This window comes from Sparus aurata, chromosome 21, assembly GCF_900880675.1.
Source record: "Sparus aurata chromosome 21, fSpaAur1.1, whole genome shotgun sequence".
In the NCBI taxonomy this organism is placed as follows: Eukaryota; Metazoa; Chordata; class Actinopteri; order Spariformes; family Sparidae; genus Sparus; species Sparus aurata.
Window position 1 is genome coordinate 20,048,191 of NC_044207.1, and position 25,846 is coordinate 20,074,036.

General features: G+C 39.7%; 1 protein-coding gene across 1 annotated transcript in view; it reads left to right on the plus strand.

The window, feature by feature from the left end:
- Positions 1-25,846, plus strand: part of pth1r (parathyroid hormone 1 receptor) — a 58,722-nt gene that overhangs the window by 20,614 nt on the left and 12,262 nt on the right. Inside the window, exons 2-6 of the mRNA XM_030403914.1 lie at positions 8,711-8,813; positions 16,713-16,823; positions 17,424-17,545; positions 23,113-23,207; positions 25,441-25,627. Coding sequence (XP_030259774.1) covers positions 8,711-8,813; positions 16,713-16,823; positions 17,424-17,545; positions 23,113-23,207; positions 25,441-25,627 — 618 coding nt within the window. The remainder of the gene's footprint in view (positions 1-8,710; positions 8,814-16,712; positions 16,824-17,423; positions 17,546-23,112; positions 23,208-25,440; positions 25,628-25,846) is intronic.

Sequence of the window (25,846 nt, forward strand, 5' to 3'; positions counted from 1 at the left end):
TTACACATCTAAACAATTTAATTGTTGGTTGAATACTAATCTGACTTCTAATTTAACACCAGTAATGTTTAAATAAAAAAGGGAACAAGTATTAAGGATTACATTTGCTTCACAGAGTTTGCAAGGATTTCTGCCCTGATGTATATCTTGATCATTTCAGCATGCATTACAGTGTATTTATGATTCTTGTGGTAACACAGTATGCAAAAAGAAAGTGCTCAAAATGTGTGGGCATACTGGCCAATCAATGGAAAACTGTCTCAAATTTCCGATTCCTACTAGTTTGTTATTTATTTATTTATTCATTTATTTTTTACCAAAAACAACATACTTACATGTGACCCCGCTGGAACCGCCAACATTTTGGTCAGTAACTGTAGTTTAAAGGACCACTGTGTGGGATTGAGTGGGTTGCAGATTGCAACAAATGAAATACCCTTCATCCCAGTCTCCCCTACAGTGACCGCCCAAAAAGCAAAAATGCAAAAGATTCCCTCTGAAGCTAAGATATGGTTTGTCTGTTCTGGGTTACTGTAGTAACAGGGTGGTGCAACATGGAGCACCACCTCTGATTCAAAGGTAATGCAAATGAAACGATTCTTAGTGTCAGGTGATTATACACTAATGAAAATGTACCTGTGAATATTATATTCTATTTAATAGATTACAGTTACATTACATTTACATTTAGTTACAGTCTCCAACACTGGCAACGTGATCAACCTTCTGATATCCATCAGGGGTTGGATGTGTATGTTGGTACAGGGGACAGTTAATGTACTGAAGCATCAAAAACCTGTCTCTGGTGTTGAGACAAATAAAAAACAGTTTTATCTTCATTACTGTTCAGTGACAGCGTTCAGGCTTCAGACATCCACTCTGCATCTGTGTGCACGTATTCTGCTCATCTCAGAGATGAAGATTGAGAGTGCTGTCGAATATCCCGGCTATTGTTCTGGCTCTCTGCCAGTGACTGACAGAGTAGAGTCCCAGTGGTGCTCTACTGCCACCAAGAAGCTTGCCTTACAGTTTTCTCATTAACATGTCTCCTGATTCTACAACCTTTTAACATTTAGCGCCACCATTACACAGTACTTTGGCTACCCTACTTCAAAAATGAACCCAAACCGGTCTGTTCCATTTACCATTTGATCTGCTTATGGTTACATTTTGTGATTTGTTGATATTTTAGTGGTCTAAAAATCAGTCAAACAGGTTCCAGTTTGATGTCTTCAAGGGATTTAATGACCACAGCTTTGACTTTTCCTGAGCCATGTTTGTTACATACTTAAAGGAGAACTTCGGTCGATTTAAACATGCAGCTTCATTGCTCAAGCTACCCTTGACTTGCCAGTACCGAAGACGCGAACAAATTTGGTCCAACCATTACAGAGCTCCGTGAACGGAGACGTAGCATTGAACGCTAACAGCATGGGGTCAGAACTTTAGACTGTGTTTTAAGCGTCGTAACATGCTCCACATCTCACACCAAAAGTTATGCAACATCAGCAGACACCTTAGCACACAGCACTGTAGCGTGTATGACTCAAACTGAATAAAAAAGTAGTTAAAACAATGTGTTTGTGCAAGCAGCTACTTACCTGTTTGTTGACATCGGCGTCTTCCGGTAGCTAGACTAAACTAGCTGATCCATCGAGCGTGCACTTACTCCCTCACTGGCGGAGACGGAAACGTAATCCAGCATTTTTGTGTTTATGTTCATAATGTACATGTCCATGTTACAGCCTGTCATGAGCCATGAGCCTTACAATAGCCTGTTAAGCCTGTTAAGTGCACACTCGATGGATATGCTAGTTTGGTCTAGCTACCGGAACACACGGATGTAAACAAACAGGTAAGTAGCTCCTTGCACAAACACACTATTTTAACTACTTTTTTATTCATTTTGAGTCATACACGCTACAGTGCTGTGTGCTAAGGTGTCTGCTGATGTTGCATAACTTTTGGTGTGAGATGTGGAGCATGTTAAGACGCTTAAAACACAGTCTAAAGTTCTGACCCCATGCTGTTAGCGTTCAATGCTACGTCTCCGTTCACGGAGGTCTGTAATGGCTGGACCAAATTTGTTCGCGTCTTCGGTACTGGCAAGTCAAGGGTAGCTTGAGCAATGAAGCTGCATGTTTAAATCGACCGAAGTTCTCCTTTAATTCCTGCTCCTTATGCTGCATGGAGCCTCATAATCATTCACAAATGTTCATATAGTAAATCAATTAATTGACCCCTATGTTTAATTTTTACAGTCATTGAACGTAACCGAGCACATTTAGTAATGCACTTATTTAGAAAGTTTGAAGTACTTGTACTTCACCCGAGTGTTTCCATTCTCTGTTGACTCCACTACATTATAAAGGCAAATATTGTCATTTTTTCATTTATTTGATCATTTCAGTTTGTTTTTATTTGGTTTGGGTACTTTGCTGATTCAGATGATTTGTTTATTTTATGGACAATCTGACAAAAAGAATCAGCACTTATTCATCTGTTTCTTTCCCATCAAGCAGCTATTCTAAATAAACTTAATAGCAAAAATAAAATGCATGAAATATGGTGTAGGTTTGTGTTATACACAGTGGAGAACTTTTGCTTTAACTTGACTTTTAGGGAGGTCATTGCAAAGGTCACAACCCTTTAACGGAATAGCCCTTTGCTCAGAAGTACCAGTACAGTCGCCAGGATAAAATGTTAGCATTCAGTGTTTCTGCAAACGCTCACATTTGTATGTGTTGCAAGCTACGTACCATATTGACATCCCTACAGAACATTACCTGTTCATGTCCTGTGGAGCAAATGTTTTTGGAGTTACACGCGAGAAGCTTGCCAAGCCAGTGGCCGCAGTATGAGACTGAATTTTATCATTTTGTTAGCGTGACACCGCTGAATATTTTTAAGGAGAACTTGGGACATCTCCAGCCCTGTTTTTGGCGACCAAAGCAGGTAATTTAGGCCAAAACATGATCTTTTCCTAACCCTAACCGAATGGCTCATGTGCATAAACCTAACCAGAGCCTAAGCAATGTTTAAGACATGTGCTCTGCCAACATTTTTATTCTGGCGATTGGGTCGGAAATACACGACACTCGACTGTAATGCTTGTTCGAACATCTGGTTGAATGTGGGTTCTCTCTTCTGGAGACTATCGTGCGCTCGTCAGGGTTTGTCCACCCCTTTGTGTTTAGACTACTTCTTCATGGTCTGAAATACTACTAATGAGATCATTGGGCTGTACTTTGACTTGCGATCCGTTGTTGACTTGTTATAGATGATTACACTCCATTGAGCTCAGTGGTGTTTTTGCGGTTCATTTAAACTTTTTGGATACTCAGGTTTTTTGTTTCGAGCTTTCCAATGAAAGTCTACCTCACAAGCTCCAGCATTTGACTCTCGTATTCACTGCAGGGCATTTCAGGAAATGACTTTGGTCAACCACAACTTTTTCGAAAAAAGAGAAGAAAAAAAAGGGAAAAGCACAAGGCTGTCCACAATCAAGACTGTTGGTAATGTACCGGAAACCCAGTGTCTCCACTCAATGTATGCAGGGCGTCTGTCCACATGACTCCTTTTTTTTTTTTTTGATGCAGGATGTTTTAGAAATCTCTTGTTTATCCTGTTGCGATAGGTCAACAAATGAACAGTGAAGATATTCATCTGTGGATCCAGACAAGCTAAACTTTCATAACTAAATATAACTCAGGATTAAGTTACAAAAATACTTTAGCAAGCAAACGCTGGAATTAGAAAACTAAAACTAAACTGTAAATGTGTCCTCACTCTCGTACTAAATAGTGTCAGTATTTAGTCGCAGTGGTTCAACGCTGTCTTGACACACCGGCCTAAATACAGTTCTCTCAATATTAGTCTTATTTCCGTGCAGAGGGCTGCAGTTGAAGTCATCAAGCCACAGTTTTGCGAAGACAAATAGAAACTTGTGGTTTATTCAAGTGGAGTTTGTATTCTAGCGACCAGTGATGAAAACACACATATTTATGCGGTGTATATTTTTCTAATTTAATTTCATTTCATTTTTGGCCCACGCTCAAAAGCCTTTGACAAAAAGATTACTGTGTTTTGAATGAAATGCAGCAAATAAGAATGTCCATGTTTCTCCCTGTGAGAGTCGTGTTTACTTTGGAGGTTTGGCCTCTGGCCAGTGGAGGAGGAATACTTTTCAGAAATAATCAGGGGGCACACTTATTACCCAGGATTCTCTTCTTGAAATGGTAAATGATACTCCTCCCTGCGTCCCTGCGAGCGGGAGACTGCAGAGGAAGGAGAAATCTCCACAATGTTTTTGAGAAAGAAAATAAACTCCGTGCCTAGTTTTAGTTTAAAGTTTCAGAGGGACTCAAACTGCGCAGTAAAGGTTAAGATATTTGTTCTTAATGTGCTGGAACATCATCTTCACTTTGGAGAAAAAACGCTGAAAAAAGGCAAACCGTAACCGATGTGCACCCTGTGATTTAAGCGTGTAGTAAAGTAGATGACATTTCCATCCACTTTCAAGTGTTTGACTGACATAGAAATGGCCCTGAAGACACATAATAGAGCTTATTACAAAAAAGGCAGTAATGGTTGTCCTGTCACGAGTCTTTTCAGAGCTGTTACCATCCAGACTCCCTGTTTCTGGTTTCCTAAAGGTTGAGCTTTCACCCAAAGTCACACCCGCCAGCTATTGAGATGAAAATAGCGTGAGCGTCTCAGGAGCGTTCAGTGGAATATTCTATATTGGCATAGTTAGCACTGTAAACAGGTAGTATCTATCCTTGTTCGCCTGCGGTCAAATGTTGTTCCATCTGTGGTTGTTTGCTGTGCAAAGCCATAAACGTCTTCATTCTATAACCTTATTCAGCTCTCAGACTGGACATCCTTATTTCAGGCCCGAAGGTAGTGAAAATATTGATGGATTGAGGTATTATGGTTTTGTGTGCAGCCGATCCACGACAGCTCGGTATTTACAGTCTCAGTTTAAGATGTTGAAGTTACGCAGCTTGCATCAGAGACAATGTATACACGTGTTTGTTCCCCGAATTACTCAGCGTGCACATTTAGAAGTTCCTTATTTCAGAATACAAGCAGGCAGCAGAGAGGGCTTTAAAAGTCTGGAAAAATATCGAAACTCTGCTTCGCTGCAACAGTTAATTCTTGTGTTATTTGTTGCACCAAGCATTGTACTTACATGGTCTACTAATTATAGTTCTAGTCCCCTGCATAATGTACTTTTCACTTCACCACATTTATTAACAGCAGGGTTGGAAGTAACTAATTACAACTAATCAAATTACTGTGAATGCAGCATTTTTGGGGGTACTTGTATTTTCTCAAGTCTGTAATTTTACTCATACTTAATGGTGCATTACACCATGTAATCTACTCAGTTACTTTTAAAACCATAATTGGAGACTGAGTACAATTTGAAGTCATACCTAAACCTTTCATCTGCATTTTTGGCCCAGGTTTGGAGGCGTGACCGTGACCACTGAGCTGAAATGGAAACACGTTTGACTGAGCGCCTGCTATTGATAATGCATTAAACATCAACAGTTAAAATAGAATTAAAACTAATACCTTGAGCAGTGTTTGAACAGAATACTTTATACTTCTACTTTAGTATTACTTCAGCAGCAGTTCTACTTGTGATTGAGTAATATTTGAGTAATGTAACTATACTATATTACTATAGTTTGACAGCGATGGTCACTCGTTGAGAAATTACATTAAAAAACATAGAATTCTAAAGTGGGATGGATTGTAGCTTGATCTGCTTCTTACACATGCAACAGTAATGATACTCTAATGTATTATAATCATAATATATGATTTGTTCTACTACTTCTAAGACTTCCACCTAGGTTATCTCATGGCTTACATTGGTAATTGTCATTTTTGCACTGGTTTGTAGTTTTTATGAGTAAATCATCATCGTTGTAAATGTCTGTCTCTGTGTTGATTATTGTTGAGGGGTGGAAATAGCTGGAAATAACTTTTTGAGCCTGATTATTTGTTTTATGAAAGTGTTATATTTAATCTAATAATAAATAGTCAAGCTAATAAATATTTCATGTTTAATTTCATTTGTTTCTGTTTGTAGACGTCCTTGTTTAAACATGAAAAGGCCCAAAAAATAAGCTCTCATGTAAAATTAAAGCTGAAATGTATTATTTTTAAGGTGTTTTCTTGTATTAACAGTATTTTTGCTTGTTAATGCCTAAATGAAAACATGATATACACATTGTTTATGTATTACTAGTATTACTACTACATTGTCTGACACAGCATATTTAACAAATGAATCATATTGGTCAGATTCACATCTCATTTAGAAGGAAGAGATGGACAAATCAGTGGCATCAGTTTGTAGTTATAGACAGGACAAAGTATTTATCACAATAAAAGTATCTCCACACCACCTGGTTGTTGTCAGCTGGGGCAGAGGCCATAGTCAAATACGGTTCTCTTTCAATTTATTTTTCATATCAAATTGTGAAAGTCTTATTTGTCCTTAAATTGAAGGTGATACATTTTTTAAAGATTTATTTTTCATCTGTCAGCTTTCATTTCTTTCGTCTCTGCATGTTGTGGTTAAATTGCCGCTGGGCAGATTCATTTCCCATTAATATAGAAATAAGCACACTGCATGTTTTGATTGAATTATGAGCAGATATTTGATTTCTTTACGTCCAGGCATGTAATTTGCAGCTGTAACTGACAAATACTTCTGCAGACCAGGAGTCAGCTGCTCGGAGCAAGCGTCTGTCTTGAATTTGAAGTGTTTGCTCTGCATCAGTGAACCAAAAAAAACAAGTTTTTTTAGCTGTACCTCCAGGCACTGTATGGCGCAAGCCCGCATGTTAGTTTGTGTTTCATGATGTGGACATACATTGCTTTTTGCTGCAGTATGGCTCAAGGCACCATGAAAAATCCCCTATATGGCAGAGTAGAAAATCCTGGTGATTTGTGTGCTGATCTTTACCTATGCTTGAATTTCTATGTTTTCATTTCCACTTTACTTGTCACGCTCCGTTAAAAATTAATGTAGTCATTTTCAATACAGTCACATTTGTCACTGGCCAAAAGTGATCCACATGCAAACAGCAAGCCAGTCAGTGTGACCTATTAGAATGGAAAATGTTTCATGACTGGAAAAACCACACCTGAGGTGCCACGCCACTCTCAAACACAATGTTCAAAAGCTGAGAAAATATAAGGTGCAATAAAATGCTGGGAATAAAATGTCACTTCTGCCCATGTTACAACTTTGTCACGTCTGATTAGTGACCATGTAGAGGATGTAACCGCAGGAACACAAGCCGGGAGCGTAAACAACAAGTGAAACTGATGCTGGTCAGTCAAGGAAAAGGCTTTTTCTTTTCTTTATTTGCTTCATAGCTTTTTAAACAGAAATAATCACTCCGCTTCACTCATGAACACTTTGTACTTTGACCGCAACAGTCCAGCCATCAATCTAATCTGACCTTCCAGATTCAGCACAGGCTGTCTATCATCCAGGCCACCCTGTTGCTTTCATATTCCATTTGAGAAAAAATCAGCAGTACATCTGAAGGATTATTTCCCAGAAGAAAACTGGCTTTAGAGCATGCTGTCCGCAGCATTATGGCCAGCGAGACAGAGAGCAAGGGTCTGAGGGTTGTGAGGGATGATTGGTAGACGGTTGAGTTTAGATAATCAACTTCAAATTAGATTATTTTATTTTTTTTTATCAGCGGGCTGGTTTACATGTTGAAATAAATGCCACTGAATCATTGTACATTGATATACTGACTGATATACTACTGGATCAATATTATATCTATGTGCAGTTTGAAGTTGATGGGGAAAAAAGCGAAAAGAACATTTTTACGCTCACTTTAGGTGTTTCTTTATTTTGTGCTTTTTTTCAAGAGTTAATGCGCTCAATAGAAGATGGAAACAACTTTTCTGAATAGGTTCTGATTGGCAATCATTTATCTTACATGGCTGATCAGCTGTTTCCGCTCAGAGAGAAGCTGTCTGTTGTTAGAGACAGATTTCTCTCCTGAAGACCACCCGACTTTTGTCTTGTGTACAGCCGAGGCAAATGGTATTGTTTTTTCTTCTTAGTTGAGGTTGATTGGTGGTCGGCAAAACAACTGCTTATGTTCCCAGGGCATGACCTCTTCTTCTTCTTCTTCTCTGTTTATCACATCATTGTGTGATGTAGTCCATTCTTTCAACTCTGTATTTTATCATTTTGTCAGTAAACATCATGTAGATTTAGAGTGACGCTATCAAGCTGTCTGGTTTTAGTTATGTTTAAGTTTGAATTTTCTTGTACTTTATTTACATGTAGAGAACAACGTCATGTTATATGAATAAATAAATTGGTGTGGATTCTTTACTTCTGCCAGACAATATTTCACTGTTGATTTCAACATATTTTGCCTTCTGAAGGCCAAGTGATGCATTTCATGATAATGTTTACTCAGAGTGCAAAGTCAGAACATTTGCTTCAGGACCAGATGGGTCCACACATGTTCTGAGTTCAAAACCACATTTTCTTTTAGAATTAGCCTCTTTGGACGGGTACAAAATTCAGTCACATTGATTCATGATGTTTATTGATGGAGCTGTTTGTTTACAGCGTGCCTCTGGCACAATGCTGCCACTTTAGTGTTTCCCTTTATGAACTGAATGTCATTTTCTTATATTTTTGCAGGTTTACGCAGATGATGTGCTCACAAAAGAAGAACAGATAGGCCTGTTGTTCAGAGCCAAACGGAAGTGTGAGGGGAACATCAAGTCTAAGCACAAGATTCCTGGTGAGTAAAGCAACAAGTCCACTGTCATGCTAGCAGTGCTGTCAGGCATAGTAGAGCATTGAGCTAAATGCTAATACCAGTAAAATATAAGGTTTTAAAGGGGAAATGCGGTATTTTTTGTTAAACCTGGGCCCTATATTTACTTGTCTCGGTGTGTAAATCTTTACTAAAAGTTTTGGATTTGATGCTGTAGATCACCTCAGCAGACAACTGTGACATGTCTATAATGGCTCCAATGTAATCCTTTGGGGCAACTAAGACTGTCAAAGTTTGATCCATTAATAGTGCTTGTTTTTGCCACTGACAGGTTGAGGTTGTTATTTTAAGTGGCCTTTTTGTTAATAATAAGATGTATAAGAGATTTTTGTAACTAAAAGCAGAAGTCTCGCTCAAGGAAAATCTTGCAAAGAGTGAGCAGTTGCAGAAGGAGACAACAGTGGAAATGTGAGTCAGAGAGTCGGAGAGAGCAGTTTAGAGTTCACATAGAGGACCTGCCGGCAATAATTTATTTCCAAATTCATAGCTGGCGATACAGTATAAATGATTTTGACAATCCAGACGAGGCAACAACTGTGACCGCTCAGACTTCTCCTCGAACAAGACTTGTGTTTCTGGTTACAAAAAGGATCTTACACTTTGACAATTATCTAATTCTGCAGGAATCATTTCCTTAATTATGTCAGACACTTAGAATAACAATGTCACCATGTCAGTGGCAAAAACAAGCACTTTTAGTGGATTTAACTTTGAGGGTCAGAGTTGCCCCGAAGGATTACATTGCAGCCGGCTGAGGTGGTTTACTGGACTGATTCCAAAACTTTATGTGAAGTATAAATCATTTTTACACCAGAACATCGTAGATATAGGGTTCAGGTTTGAAAATACCAGAATTCCACTTTAGAGTTCTTTATGTGTGACATGCAAAACAATCGCAGTAAAGCAGTCATATTTGGCTCTCACTCTCCATGCACAAAATGCTCCGAGGTTGATGGGAATGTCATTATTAAGTATTTTGGACTAATAAAAATTTGACCTGATAATGGCAGCAGATGAAATGTCAGGGGATCAGTCAATCAAAGTCAATCAGATTCATCTTGAAGGGGCTGCATCGTAAAAAATATCATATAGAAAATATCATAATGTTCCTATTGTAGAATGTCTTTTTTTCCACTGCCATTCTACACTCGCCATCTGTCATCATTCAAGAGCTTGTAGCTTTTGGCTCCTTTAACTAGATAGGGATTTTGGTCATGCCATAGTATGAGAATAGAATGACAGTGGGATCACTGTGTTGATTTTTTTCATGCAAATCACTAACTGAATGAGCATGTTGGATAGATTTCGGATACATATCCATGAGCCTGCCCATCATGGTTGCGTGTATATATATATATATATATATATGTATATATATATATATATATATATATATATATATATTTATATATATATATATATATATATATATATATATATATATATATATTTGTTCTTTGGCTTTATTGACAGAACAGCTGAAGACATGAAAGGAAACAGGTTGAGAGAGGGGGGGATTGACACGCAGCAAAGGGCCCCAAGCCGGGACTCGAACCCAGGGCCGCTGCAGCGAGGACAAAGCCTCTGCATATGGGACGCCCGCTCTACCCACTGAGCTAAACGGCACCCCGGTTGCGTGTGTATTGACCAAAATGCCTCCAACACTGCAGGAAACCCATTATGCACACGTGTGAGGTTTTTGTCAGGCAGTGTCCCACTCCATTAGTCTTGACTAGGTCGCCGACAGTGTGATTTTCCACAACCTGCAATGAGCTGCTTTCAAAAGATTTCTGTCAAAGACACTTATGTCAAGGCAGGCTGAGCCATTTATCGCTACGAAATGGTTTCATTTGTCAGAATTGCGCTCAGCCAGTGAGGGGGCTCCCCAATGAATTCCAGCTGGAGCGAGAGGTTCAGCGGAGAGTGCAATAAATCCCCCCAGGGCTGCGCAGAAGAAAAACCTTGTGGATACAGATTTGAAACACACATAGTGTCGGCAGGAGATTCCATCAGGAATAGGAGGGGTAGCAGGAAAAAAAATGCTTGAGTGATGGGGGAAGAAATCAATCAACACAAACAGTAAAGATTACCAGGAACTGAGGGAGCGTAGAGCACACTGTAAAGACCACCTTGTTGTCTTGATTGAACGTGATTGTTGATTCTGAGAGGTTTTACTAATCAGCTGATGTTGTGCACACAGAGCACTGATACGTTCAAACCAAACATATATTCTTCTGGAGCAGTTGCCACGCAGATGAGTGTATACTGTTAGTCGGTGGTTACATTATAGAATGCGGCTTTGTTTCCTTTGTCCTCCCCGTGGCTTTCCAGAGGCCTGGACTGAAGGCAAACTGATCCCGGAGTCTAGTTGTATATTTATGGGTGTCTGAGGAGCGCCATTTTCCAGCAGACCCCAGCATCAACTGTATCCCATTGTGGTTACTGTCATTTTCCCAGTTGATTGTTCAGAGGAGAATTTCGGATTCCACAGCCAAACCAATCGTATTATTTTCCCTTTAACCCCACTGCATTGTGGTTGCATCGAATTCCTCGACCCTCCAAACGATACCCCCATGTAAATGAAACACATAATTAAAAATGTTTACTTCCCGGCTAAGAACACAAACGTTTTTTGTTGACCGTTCCCAGTGCCCCGTGTGGTATTTCCCAACTTCTCATGGTTTTGATAAATATCCACAGATCTGATATTGGATTTTGAAAAACATGACAGAATTGCTTCTATTGAGTACTGTAGGCGCCAAACAGCTGCTTGCATAAGACGTCCAGGGTTTATATAACAACGCTGCTTTTTCTCAAGGCCCATTTAACAGGATGGCCCGAGATGCACAGCAGCCAGTCAAACATTAGGCCTCCCTCAGATGAGAGTCTGCGCCGCTCATCTGACCACCATCATGGTTAATCCATCCTGACATGTTGTAGTGACCGGCAAGCCTGGTGTCACACTTCACCAGCACCTTCAAGCATGTGCAGAAGCTGTCTTTTCATTTACATAACGTTTGAAGATTGAAGATATGGGTCATAATTCTAAAAGACTCTGGCATTAAATTGTGAATTTCACGCAATCTTGATCTGCAATTCCTCGATTACTCAAGGTAACAGTTTGGCATTTTGGGAAATGCGCGTGTTTGCTCTCATGCAGAGAGTTAGACGAGGAGAGAGATACCAGGCTCATGTCTGCATGGTAAATGTATCTGGTTTATCTGATATCGCTTTGCTGGTGTTCCAGAACATTGTAATTAATGTTGTTTCAGGACCATTATTGCAACTGAGCAATCATGCTGGGGAACATCAAAATGAATGTTGCTCCAGGGTCATCATTTCACCTTACCAAACAGATCTGGACTAAGCTGTCTTGGCTGTGTGGTTTGAGTAAAAATAAAGGAAAAAAAAAAAAAAGGGACTGCGCTCCCCCAAAATAAAATAATTGCCACACGGACGTTTCAGTCAAGAGTTCAGAGAATTTCCAGAGGACACCCTGAAGAAGTGCTGTCCTTATCTAATGGTTCGTGAGTAGAGCGTGTTGTGCTTCATGTTTTATTTGTCCTTACTGGTTTAGGAATAAGACTCTCACTGAGGAGACCTGGGTTTGTATCCTGTTAGAAACATATTAAACTGCTAAAGTTCACTCACTATTTTTCGTTTCTTTTAAGTTATCTGTCGCTCTTTTAAGGACTAAATTCTGAGGATTAGGTAACAAAAATACTTGGCCAGGTTTATGAAAACACGGTATTGGGCATTCACAACATTATTTGAAAGGATAACTTCTCCCATATGCATATTTTTTCCGATCTATGCTATGACATTTTAAAAACATGATTCGTAAGGCCAACACCAGACCACACACACCAGATTTTGCAGAAACGAAGCTAAGGCTAGCAGACAATTAGCATAGATTTTTATACAGACTTGACACAGCTAGCCTGGATCTGTCTCTAAAGCTCAATAATTAACATGTTGGTGTTTTTTTGTTTTTTTTTTGCAAATTACGCATTTTTTAATTTTTTTATTTATTGTCCTGACAGATTAACTTCCTGGCGAGTTGTTTTTAGTCTGTGTGCTATGCTAAGCTAACTGTGTGTTGGAAGTACTTTCATTTTTACTGTACGGACAGGTGAGTTGTATCGATCTCCTCATCTTAACAGAAAGTGAACAAGTGACAAACTTTTTATTTAATTGTCTATGTAAGTCAGTCTACAGGCAGGAAAGAATGACTGTCATTTATCCATGCAGTATAGTGATTAAACAATTTAATCAATAAGTAATTACACAGAAAAGATAACCCTGAACTGTTTTTGATGACTAATTGAAAATCACGTTGAACGTATTTAAATATTTTATGACTTTTCATCGACTAAAGAAATAATTGGGGAATAAAGAATTTATAAATCATTATTAATCAAATTAATCTATAATATAGATAATAGGTGCAGCTCTATTTCAGTGCACTATAAGTATTCTAGTATGCTACAAGCCCATCACATCTGACTGTGAAATGCTGTAGATGCCGCTTTCAGGAGTACATCAGCACATCGGAGCTGACCTGCATACCTGATGAGGCAGTCACACACTTGACGTGACTCAGCCTGCATATGATGGCTGTTTTCTGACCTCTTTCGGAAGGTTGCACATTTGTGTTCAATAACAGCTGAAGGAATTAAGATGAACACATTACTGTACCTTAATAAAGAAAAAAACGAGAGACCCTGGTGCAGTTGCGCCTAATGTCTGTGTAAGCACGTATGTGCTCATTTAGCGTGCCTGATTCGAGATATTTCTACTTAATGGCTCACGAATTGCTCTGACTTCACTTCATTTGAACTTGATCTGAACTGAAGTGTCTCATCTGGTCGTTTGATGGTGATTACATGGAAATCAAGTTCAAGTTAAAATCCAGTTAATGGTTTCTGTTTTAGTGAAATTTAAGAGATTGTCAAGATCTGATAAAGTTGGAGGAAAGCATTACTTGTGCTTTCTGATGATCCGTGTAAGTGTTTTCCTTGAAGTGGTCGTTAGGCTTTGGACAGAATTCACTCTTGTAATTTTTGTTTGAACTTTTTTTCCCTTGTATTGTGGTGTGACCTTGAGTCTGTGGGTTGAGGTGTACTCAGAGAATAGCAACTCACATGCATTTTTTAGGACTTTGGCTTTACATCTGTATTATTCTTGCCTGTGTCCTGCCTGACCACCCCCGGAGTCTTTTTCTGGCACTGTAAACTCGTGGCTTTCTGAACTATTATAAGAGATGTGGAGTGATGACTATTTTAAAACACTAGTGTGAAATGTGGGGTTTGTTCTGAGTGGTGAATTTATCGTGCAATGCCGCCTCATTAAGGATAAGACTGATTGGGAGGCTAAAACCATCGGTGTCTGCTGCGTTTCGGCGTTTGATCGATTTGTTTTTATTTCTCATGTGCGTTTTAAATACACAAAAGTCTCCATTACGTGACTGAGACAAGGATTTCATTGAGGGAAACACTGAGGTTTGCCTGGAGAGCACAGTGGAGGGATGTGGGTTCAATGCCCCAGACCTTGCAGTGTGAAAATAGCTCAGCCTTCAAGCTTGTGGTCTGGGTGTAGAATAACATCAGCAATCATTCTAAAAGGTTGCATGTATCATGAGAAAATGCAGTATGTGTTTTGACATCTGCAGGTCAGAATCAAATGAGTCGGGGGCAAAAGAAAACCTTATTAAAAAAACCCCACTGACATCACTAATACCAAAGTCCCTCCGTAGTCACGTTTATATTTAAATTGTGGTCAAGAAAATGTGCGGGAAATTGCGTGTGTGTGTTTGGTGTTTAATTTAAGCCAGTTAGTAGGTGGTCCTATTGCAATAAAAAAAAAACTATGGCAAAAGTGAACAGCAATTCTACTTTTTACTCCCAGGATGTGTGGTCAGTGTGATTTTCGGGACCAAACGCCGTTTTTCTCCCAACGCAGATCCGTAGGAATCCGTCAGCTCCACTCGGTCTGCTCTTTAATTTTGCGCTCCAAGTGACAGGCAAATAAAAAGCATGTCGTCATCGCCTTCAGATGTTTCTTTGTAAGTTTGATTACAGGAATGAGAAAATAATGGATCTACTGCAAAGAGAGGATAGTTTTAGTTTTATCTGTAGCTGCTTATTAGTGGTCAAAGTGGGGCAGATGTTTTCAATAATACAACACAAATGCCAAGCCATAAGGGGGGCTTCTGCCAGGAATCTGTGGGGAAAGGGACTTCTTTGCTCCCACTATCAGAGAGCTTAGGTTCATGGTTTAGCTGTCAATTAAGGGGCTTTATGCTTTGAAATTGCATTTCTTCCCCTTTGAACCTGCAGCTCTTTGTCTGAACCATGTATAGATGTTTTATTACAAAATCTCATGTCATGCAATCTTTTCCAGAAGTTGAAGAAAGTGAGGCAAAAACAGAGAAGTTATAATCATACCCTGCAATTTTTAGTTACAAATGTTCTTCATCACAATGAAAAAAAAAAGATCTCCATGGAGTTTCATTTCATCAGCCAATCCTGTAATTGAAACAATAATGTGTGGAGTGTAATTAAAGAAAGATGTTAAAATAGTTCAAAATGTTCATTGTTTAAGACGTGCAGAGAGGACATTATCATGCTCACTTTCAGATTCATAATTCTATTTTGGTTACTACTGAAATGGGTTTACATGCTTCAGTGCTCAAAATCACAAAAGCACATCCTCCTGAATACCCAGTCTGCAACGATTGGTCAGTTCTCACACGCCTGACCCAGCACAGCTCACAGCAGCAGAGCAGCTGCGCTGAATCAATTCTTATAAAACTAGCCGGAAGGCATTCAATTATGCAAATGTTTTTTTCAGGAGAAGTGTTTTCTGTGGGAGAGAAGAGCTTCTGTTGTTTTTCACTTTCACAATCTTTATCATGCAAAAGAACTTACTGTATATAAAACGCTGAAGGGAATGAAAAAGCATAATGGGTCTCTATTAAGTTTTATTATTATTATTTTTATGAGCATTTTAAATTGTATGTCTCTGTTAGAGAATGACACAACACTATGGTTATGATAATGAAGTTGAAAGCTGATAAAAATTGTTGATGAATCGATTATTTGACTATTTATCAAATGTTTCCAGCTTGTCAAATTTTCCGTTTTTCTATGTTTTACACAATTAAAATTAAATATGTTTAAAGGTTTGCACTGGTGGGCATTTGGTTCACATTTTATACACCAAGCAATTCACTTACTACATCACTAATGAAATTGATAATTGTCAGTTGCATCCCTTATGACACAGAGTTGAAAATAAGTGATGTAACACAGCACATGTGTATTGCTGTAATTGGATACTTACAATGTAACAATTCATCCAGTGTTGCAGGGAATCTCATAAATGGGATCCATACTGAAACCAATTCAATGCAACCTAAAAAACAGTATGATGTTATCAACAATGTAGCATTTTATGGAAATTTGCTGCAGCCAACAAACAAGCCTTTATGAACACAATAGATTCAGTGGACAACTTGTTTTCAGCATGCTGGGAATTCCACAGTTGCGAGTCTTAATTATATTACAATAGGTGGGAACTGTTTTTACTTTTTCTCTCAGGTTGACGCATGTTGTGCTTAAACAAAGCAAAAAATGAAATGTCTAATGTACATTCAGACGTACCACAACGTACAAGGCTGCTACACAGCCATGATTTGTATACAGGGTAAAGTTCATGCATCTGGCCTACTTTTTAAAGGACAACTGGATCCTTGAAAACACAAACAGCTCTGCTGCTGTTTTAAATGCCCGTGGCAATGTAATGCTGGAAACACTCTGTTGGCTCTGTTTTTAAAAGTCAGCGCTCCTTCTTTTGTCTCAGATGGTTTCTGCTCACCAGAATGGGATGGCATTGTTTGCTGGCCTGAAGGGCCTCCGGGGAAGCTCGTGTCCACCGCCTGTCCAGAGTATATCTATGACTTCAACCATAAAGGTAAGAGCGGCCCTGCATAAAGTCAGCAGTCAAAAAGCCCGAAGCTCCTTTTCAGTTGATGAAGGAGCACCGGGCCTCGGGTGCTACGGCAAACTGTTCAATCATACCTTCATCAAACCATCTGAAACATCTACAGAAGCCCTGAGAGGCAACAAAGTACAAATCTATTTATCCATTTTTCGGTTCCTATAGTTTTTATATTAGTTTTGTCAGGATCATCTTTTTGTTTTTCACCGGTTTTGTAATACTAATTTTGGCCACCAAGCCAGGTTCTGAGCAGGACTGAAAGCATTCATGTTTTCTTTCAGGGGAGAGATAAGTTCCTGATGTACTGTAATTAAAGGAACTATATTAATATAACATTAATGTTATTACTTGTGTGTAGAGTGGTGAAAAAATTATTACATCAAAGAAAACTTGCCTCTCAGAGCTTCCATAGAAACCTGTTTTCAAACCTGCAATTCATACAATTATTTATCTTATTTATATAATTATGCAGATTTGATAAAGATACAAGCTGTGGATGAGTAATTGATTGTGCTGGCAAACAATAGCTGTGAAAACTGTAATTAAAGACAGACTTTTCTGTTTGGTGTCCAGGACTAGCGTACCGTCGGTGTGACAACAATGGAACATGGGAGCAGGCCTCGATCAACAAGACATGGGCTAATTATAACGAATGTGCAAAATTCCTCTACCATTACAACCATAGCCACGAAAAGGTGAGATCTGTCTCGTGACCATTTCCATGCTCTTTGACTCAGTTAGAGTTTCATCCACAATAATTAAAAAGGCTCTGTGAATGTATCATCAGAGTAAATTGCCGCTCTTTAGAGAAATTGCACCATTTTATCCTGCAATTACAGTCCCCTTTTTTATGATACATTGACGCCATGCCTTCTCAGTATATGTACAGTGAAAGTGAATGCACATTATTTCTAATGAAATGTCGATATGGTGACAGTGGGAGATAATGACAGGATGGCAACGCGGTTGCTTTGTGAATACATGAGGTTACAATTAGCTAATGGTATGATCGAATATAAACTGGAAACAGTGTCAAATTAGTCGTAATTGCAAAATTGTGAAAGGTCTCAGAAAAGCCATGACTCAACCTCAAAGCCGCCTTTATAGCAACAAGACATGGATAAGAAGACACTTAGATCAAAGGATTCTGCAGTGTGTCACAGTGCTTTCCCGGTAATGAGGTTATCAAACTGAAAGTAGTGCCGCAATCCCTTTAGAGCAGCGGTTCCCAAACTTTTTTTGCGGAGCACCCCCTTCTACGTCCCAACCGGGCTGACGCACCCCCCCCCCCCCCCCCCCCAAAAAAAAAAATACGCAACAAAGCTTTGTTTTATCGCCATATAAAGACTCATGTTTAATCATGCGCAAATAACCACAACATGCATGACGATAACAACATCAACAGAGTTTCAATATCATACAACAAAGTTACGCACAAGCTTCCACTTTGAAGAGGATGAGTGACGATCAGTAACAGAAAGCACGATTTTGACATAAATGTTATTTTTTCAGCCGCATAAAAGAAAAATTGCAGCAGTATTAAATAACCGTGGAGCTAACATCAACATCATCATAACACAACGGTTATGGAAATTAGAACGACAGAACATTGAATTAAATTGCAATGAAGTTACAAACGATCCACAACATTAAAGAGCATGGGCTCAGAAACAGGTATAAATAAATAAAAACGAGGATCAATCTGAAACTTTACAAGTGAGATAAAATTACACACGATCCACAAAATAAGTAACAAAGAGGATGGGCTCAGAATCATAAGATAGGCCTAAATTAAAAGAGGATAAAAGAGGATCCATCTGGAACTTTTCAAGCGCAGCGCAAAAGTCGCTCAGCCTGCAGCAAGAGAGGGAGAGAGAGAGAGAGAGAGAGACGGGGAGGAGGATGTGTGAGTATTCCCAGTAGGCCTATATTTGTAGCAATGATATCAATACCGACAAAGACTTACCCATATTAATGCAATGGATGGGAGCCAGGTGGACAAGGAGGGAAAGGTGGAAAAGGCGGTGGCGGGAGTAAAAAAAAAAAAAAAAAATCCTCCAAATTTATGTAATGAGCTATGACGTGTCTAGGTGGCAAAGGGGGAAAAGCCATGCGATATCCAATGGGGATGTCTCGCTCTGCTGTCGTCCCTCAGTCAGGTCGGTCCCAGAGAAATTGGGACTCGAAACTCGTCACCTCTCTGATGTGTCTGCAGCTGAGCACTGTGATGCATGTCTCTCTCCCCGGCCGGGAGAGTTATCATACCGTAAATTACCGAATAATAGCCAGGGCGTTTATTTGGGACCAGGTGGCAATGCGTGACAGGAGTTTAGTTCCTTCCTCTCAAAACCCAGGATGAAAATGTCACACACTTCGCCAGCTTCTCGGTGAATTCTCTGGCATCTTTCTGCAAGTGAAGTTGTTGTGGCGGAGGAAACGATTCAGCTAACCAGCACTCGCTGCAAACTCCTCATCTCTGCTGTCACTCACGGTGGCGGACATTTGTTTCGCCTTGATCATCATGCGGGACACTCTCTCGTGGCGTGCCCGTTTGCTGATCACCCATCCCCGCATGTTTATCTCCAGCTTCACGCTAGACTTCTTCCTCCCTCCAGCAGGCAGCCTGGTCCTGCTGCTGTCCTCCTTGGACAGACGCTGAAGCTCAGTTTGATTTTTTCACCAATCTCTCACTCTCTTGGGGTCGACAGAGAAACGTCTAGGCGCAGCATAAATAAATAAATAAATAAATGAATAAAAATAAAATAACAAACGGCCGTCCATCGGCCCACCGGAAAAAACCCCGGTACTCCCGATGGCCAGTCCACCCCTGCAATAGCAGTTTCTCCAGTGGCTGTGTGTGTGTGTGTGTGTGTGTGTGTGTGTGTGTGTAGGTGTGTGTGTGTGTGTGTGTGTGTGTGTGTGTGTGTGTGTGTGTGTGTGTGTGTGTGTGTGTGTGTGTGTGCGCGCGTTATCAAGTTACTGTTCAATGAGTAACTTTCCCTGATCAACGATGTCGGTAAATGGATGGGCTGTGCTACAGCAGTAGTTGCGTGGTGGTGTTTAACGCGGGCCCTTTAAATTTAGAAGCAAGAACGAACAGGGTGACTAAGCGACTTAGGTGGAGTGGACAAGGTGGATTTTACTCTTTGTGCGCTTTCGGTCTGAACGCACAGACACTGTGTAATATTTTCACACCAGACCACCATTACATTTTTCATCTCGCGCACCCCCTGGTGGCGGCTTGCGCACCCCCAGGGGTGCGCGCACCACACTTTGGGAATCCCTGCTTTAGAGGATACCAGTAGATGTATAACACACCTTTAAATATGCCCAATACAATTTTTTGCCTGAACATCACACCAATATGTTAAAAGGGCAGATATTTCATTTCACTGTTGAAGGTGACAATTAACAGATTTTTTTTTTTTAATCTTACGCCACACATTTCCAATACCGTATACTGCCTAAACATAACAGTAAAGCTTAACCATCTGTAAAATATAATTTAAACATAATCAGCATGTGAGGAGCCAACCCCAGGATCATAAATACCATGAGCACTGACATCACCATCACAACACGGCACATGTTGAGAAAATTGTTTTGTAAACCAAACATAGCAGCCTTTTTATAACTACCCCCATCCCCAAGTGACCAACAAAGGTCGATGTGACCCCGATCGCGGTTGCTCCCGTTGTGTTTCTTTCCCCGTCATTGTGTGAGGGTCAGATGTCAGAGCATAACGCTGCCAGGGAACGGGCCCACTGGGTATTGTAAGAAGGGTGGAAAACAGCTATAACCTGGCTGTAAATGGAGAAATAGCACGTACTCAGTCATTATTGTGTATATACTGTATGAACAAGTTGTTTCTTGTATAAGTAAAACTGCATCATGCTCGGTAACGATGCTGACGTGGGTTTTATGGAGCAATTCAATCATTTCACATACAGCCTGAAAAATGAATGAGGTGTATGATTAAATCAGCGTCTAGTGTTAAGTGGATCTGCTGTCCATACCGTTGCTCGTGGTAACTACAAGTCTGGTAAAAGAGTAATCCATCCCTCATTCTGTAGACTTTATATTTAAGTGTGCAAAGCTTACATACATTTACATTTTCCCACATATGATGTTGTTTAAACTTAAAGCATTTGTCCAATATGTATATATTTAAAACTGAATAAATAATCAAGACAAAAACAATTGAAAAATGGGGAAACATAGGGTGGGTTAGTATGATGGTGCACATACATATACACAGTTTTGTCCCAAAAGTCCTACATGAGTAAAAGAAATGTGTTAAATTCCTACTTCTTATTAAAGAAAAAGTGAGACAGTGAAATGTATCTGTACAACTGTTACTTGAGCATTATTTATTTATTTTATTGTTGAATAAATCAAAACAATATGCTAATTTGGCTCTGCAGAGCAACTAGAAGCTAATGTTATTAAATGTAGTTGTGCTTAAGTACAATGTTTGCCTCCAAAATGCATCGGAGTGGAAGTATGAAGTAGCACAAAGTGGAAAAGTACAAATACCTGAAAATTGTACTATAGTACAGTAATTGAGTTACTTTGTTACATTTCATCGGTGCATATACAAAATACACATAGATACAATGGCAGTAATGGAACACATGTAACATGATTAGAGTACAGATACGTTCAGTTAAAAGAGAAGGATTACAATTTTGACAACACTTGGAGAGTCTCACACAGCATCACTCAGGTCTGAGTCTGGTCTGAAACTAAATACACAACTCAATATTAAGGTTACATATAAGTAATCTTATTGATGTTTTCTCTCGCCTATACTTGTATATGTCTTGTATTGAAGTAATCTGGACGTAACAGAAAATAATTAAATTGCATTACTCTCACATTGTGATAATGGGATTACATTTTTAGCTATAATTTTAACTACATAAATAATGAGTTAATGTATCGGAATACATTATTAAAGTAACCCTCCCAACTGCGGACAGACATGCACACATATACATACATTTATACACTCGTCTACACACGCACAAGGAATAAAATGACCAGCTGCTCATTGATAAAAAAAAAAAAAAACGAAAGTGCACTCGGGATTTTTTGCCAAAGCCTGTCATACTTTGATTTTTACCCATGAAAACGCCACACACATTTTCCTCTCCCCAGCTTGAATGTGGTGCAGAGGATGTGGGCATAACCTCATCAGGGCGCCCTTCAATTTCTCCCTGACTTCAGATGTTTGTGTTGATGGGCTCCCGAGGGAGCGCTCGCAGCAGTTAATGACAAATACATATGCACGAATGAAAAGCCCCACACAGCACAACTGCCATACCGCGGACCACCACCACAACTTAAGACACCCGTTATTTTGGCACAGGACCCCGATGCTAAATGATAACAGCAGTAGAGTATCTGGTTACATCACACAGAGCTGTTGGCCCCTTCAGCGTGTTGACGCACAGAGGGTCTGGTTAGTGGCTCTCCTTACAGTGTCCTCTGGCTGCCAGCTCACCGCTGCAGGATCAAACTGCCCCACCCAGACTCTCTCAGCTCTGCCACCCGTGTCAGATGCTGTTTCTATCACTAACTTCTGGGTGCCTCAGACAGTTCTGTCACCAAGTGGCAAGGCATGTTCAAACGCACTGAAATTAACACTTTTTGAAGCTATGTTTTTAGGGAGGCAAAGCCAATATGCCAATATAGTGTGAATGTTTGCTCTGCCCCTTGTAAAAATATGCTCTTTAAAATAAAATCACTCACATAAAGTAATGGTGTCACTGAAATTTGAACCCGTTCTTAATGTAACTAAGAACAAAGAGCTTACTTAAATCTTGACAGTGTTGAACCAGGTCTTATAACATCTAACAAAAGAACATGTAAAAAATCAGGAACACTGTAACTGAATTAAAGTCCGTCTGTATTTGTGGAGGTAATGTCTTCTTTAAAAAAGATAATATTGTGTACGCTGACCGAATGTCTTTCATCTTGATTCTTATCAATTTTACATGATCATACAAATATAGGTTATAATAAACAATACACACGTGTGTTTCACTTCTATCCTATTCTTGCAAAGAAGGAACCAAATACAAGACTCAAGGTGACAGACAGGAGACACAAAGAGCGAGCTTTAATAGAGTGAAACTGAATTAAAAAAAGATAAAAGTATTCCAGTAAAGGGAAGGATGTGCTGAAAGATATGCTGAAGTTCTTCACATCCATTTTGCTGCCCTGTTGTCATTTCTCACAAATGATTCTCTCCCAACAGGAGGTCTTTCACCGACTGTATCTCATCTACACAGTGGGATACTCCATCTCTCTGGGATCACTCATGGTGGCTGTCCTCATCTTGGGATATTTCCGGTGAGTCGATGCCGTCAGTAGAGTTTTATCCAATTAACAAAAGTCGCTCCCACAAGAGGGCTTTAGACAAGGGTCAGATATTAAGGTTAGAGCAATTGCCGAAGCGATCAAAACAGTGAGTCCACTATAAATGTTTGATGGCATGATGGCACAATTGCTTTCCATGCCATTTTATCAGTTGAAAACACACAGCGGAGCAGAGAGCACATTAATTTCATGATGATTTAATGGAGAAAAAAGGCTTTATCATGCAAGTCATGCAATTCACCAGAGCTGTGAGGGCATGCAGTGTAGTTTATTTTCTGACACAGCATCAGCATGAAACATGCACGCTGTGTAAAATATTACTTTTTTACTTTGACTCTGCATCCATCATTGTCTGACATTTTGTGTCTTTGTTATTTTCATGCTGATTTCACCACCACCCAACCGCTAGAATAAATGTTAGCTAAGGACGATTTTGCAAATAGATAAGTTAGATCTTTGTTTCTTTATGTCTTCACATTTGTTTGAGTCCAATTTGCCATTTCTTTGGCTTTACATTTTGGTGACACAAGCAAGGCTGGAAATGACCCCAGGTCTCCATAAAAACACCCAGCTTTGTCACCGCCACCATGGCCGGAATTTCTGCTGAGTTCTCCTTAAAAATAACCTGTGGTGTCATGCTTACTAATATTGAAACGCAGTGATCGATTGTCAAAAAGGTAAGTAGTTTCTCACATACACATGACGAAACACGGACACAAACTTTGGAACTTGCACTCTTGCCGCCTGTAGCTCCACCACCCTCCCCTCTACTTCCTGATGTAAAAGTCATTTAAAAAAAACACACAAAGCCATGTTGCCACGTACAAATTTGAACATATCTGTGGTTTATAAAAACCTCAACCGCTAACATTATATCCCTGTGACTGGGCTGTGATATTGATCTTTTTATTCCACCAAGCTGACAAAGATTAGTTGTTAAGACACATAGTGTTTACATCTATCCCTTTTTCTCCCACTGTATAAAAAGGAAATAAAGAACGTTCGTCATGAGAGATGTGCAGAATTTAGAGCAGTTGTCGTATTTGAACAGCTTTGCTTCTCCTATAGGGTGAGAGAAGGGATTTCCAAAGATGCTGCACACATCAGTCTTATCTTGGCTTCGTAGTAACAGTGCATAATTGGAGAAAAAACCCTGAAACAAGGTTGAATTCATTTATTCAGCGTTCTGATTTTTCACAGCTGATTAATGCAGGGCAGACGTGTCATTATTTGCTTATTTTGTTTAGCATAGGGAGTATCAGGAATCGATGTGAAGGCGCTGTTTACCCATGTTCCCACCAGCGTGACTTACCATACAGGCAGGCAGTCAGGAGGCTGCAGGAACGCTCCCAACTGGCACCAGGAAATCTACGGGCCAAATGAGTTTAATAAGTTATCCCAGGGGCCCATCTGACATTCTGGCTCTGTGCTCCGCAGCACTCCAGCCATGTCTCCCCTTCAACATGTCAGCTTGTAGACAGGAGAGCTCATAAATGTTTTCCAGCGAGAGAAAGGGGATATTTCACATTAGCAGTTGTGTTCAGCACTTTTCACCAGGGAAATGTACGCTAAATTAGTTTCCGCCCACCACTCCTAAATCAATGGTCCTCTGAGGAACGCTTGTCAAACATTCAGCTCAATAATGAGGCTTTAGAGAAAGAAATTGTTAATAATGAATTCATATTTTCTTTATTCAGTACTTTTTTATGAGACTTATCATATTCTTGTTTATGTTGGCTTTTGGATTTCATTAAAACACTAATGAATGTTCAGTAAATATTACCTTTTTTTTATGACTTGCCTTTGTAGTGACGCAACCTTTGTGGCCATTGATCCCAGCAGCCTGATTCCAACACTGGAGCGTGACCCCAAACGCTCAGACAGGATGTTTAGGAAGAAAATGATGACAGATAAACTCGTGCTTGTCTTGAAAGGGAAATGTTCCTGCTTTTTTCACGACACATGCTTGCAATTTTGTTTTTACAGCTCACTTTGAGCCGGCGAATTCAATATTTGAGCGTTTCGAAGCCCCTAAATCTCAAGAATGTGTTACAGTCAGCGTGGAATTCAGCTGGCTCTAATTAGAATGAGCATTGTTCATGTGTGTGTGAAAAGCCCACACGCGCTTCCACGTTTTTTTTTGTTTTGTTTTGTTTTTCCAACAGATCCATCCTCTGAACTTGCCACTCGTTTGTTTTCTCCCCAGACGATTGCACTGCACCAGGAACTACATCCACATGCACCTATTTGTGTCCTACATGCTCAGAGCTATAAGTATTTTCGTGAAGGATGTCGTGCTCTACTCTGGATCAGCCTTGGAGAACATGGAAAGAGTCACGGTGGAAGACCTCAAGTCCATCACTGAAGCGCCGCCAGCCAACAAAACACAGTTTGTAAGTGCACCAATACACTGAAAACATCTATAGACGCACTCAACATTAAGTATTCTGTCCTTGAAAGGATTTTTTCAATTGCTTTAACAAGGAGGAAGATACATACGATAGCTGTTTTCATGTGACAATACACATTATTTCTGTTTGGTTTATGGTGTGAAATTCACAATCAAACCAATCTTTCCATCAATTGATGTTGTTGCTGGTTCTCTCCAAACA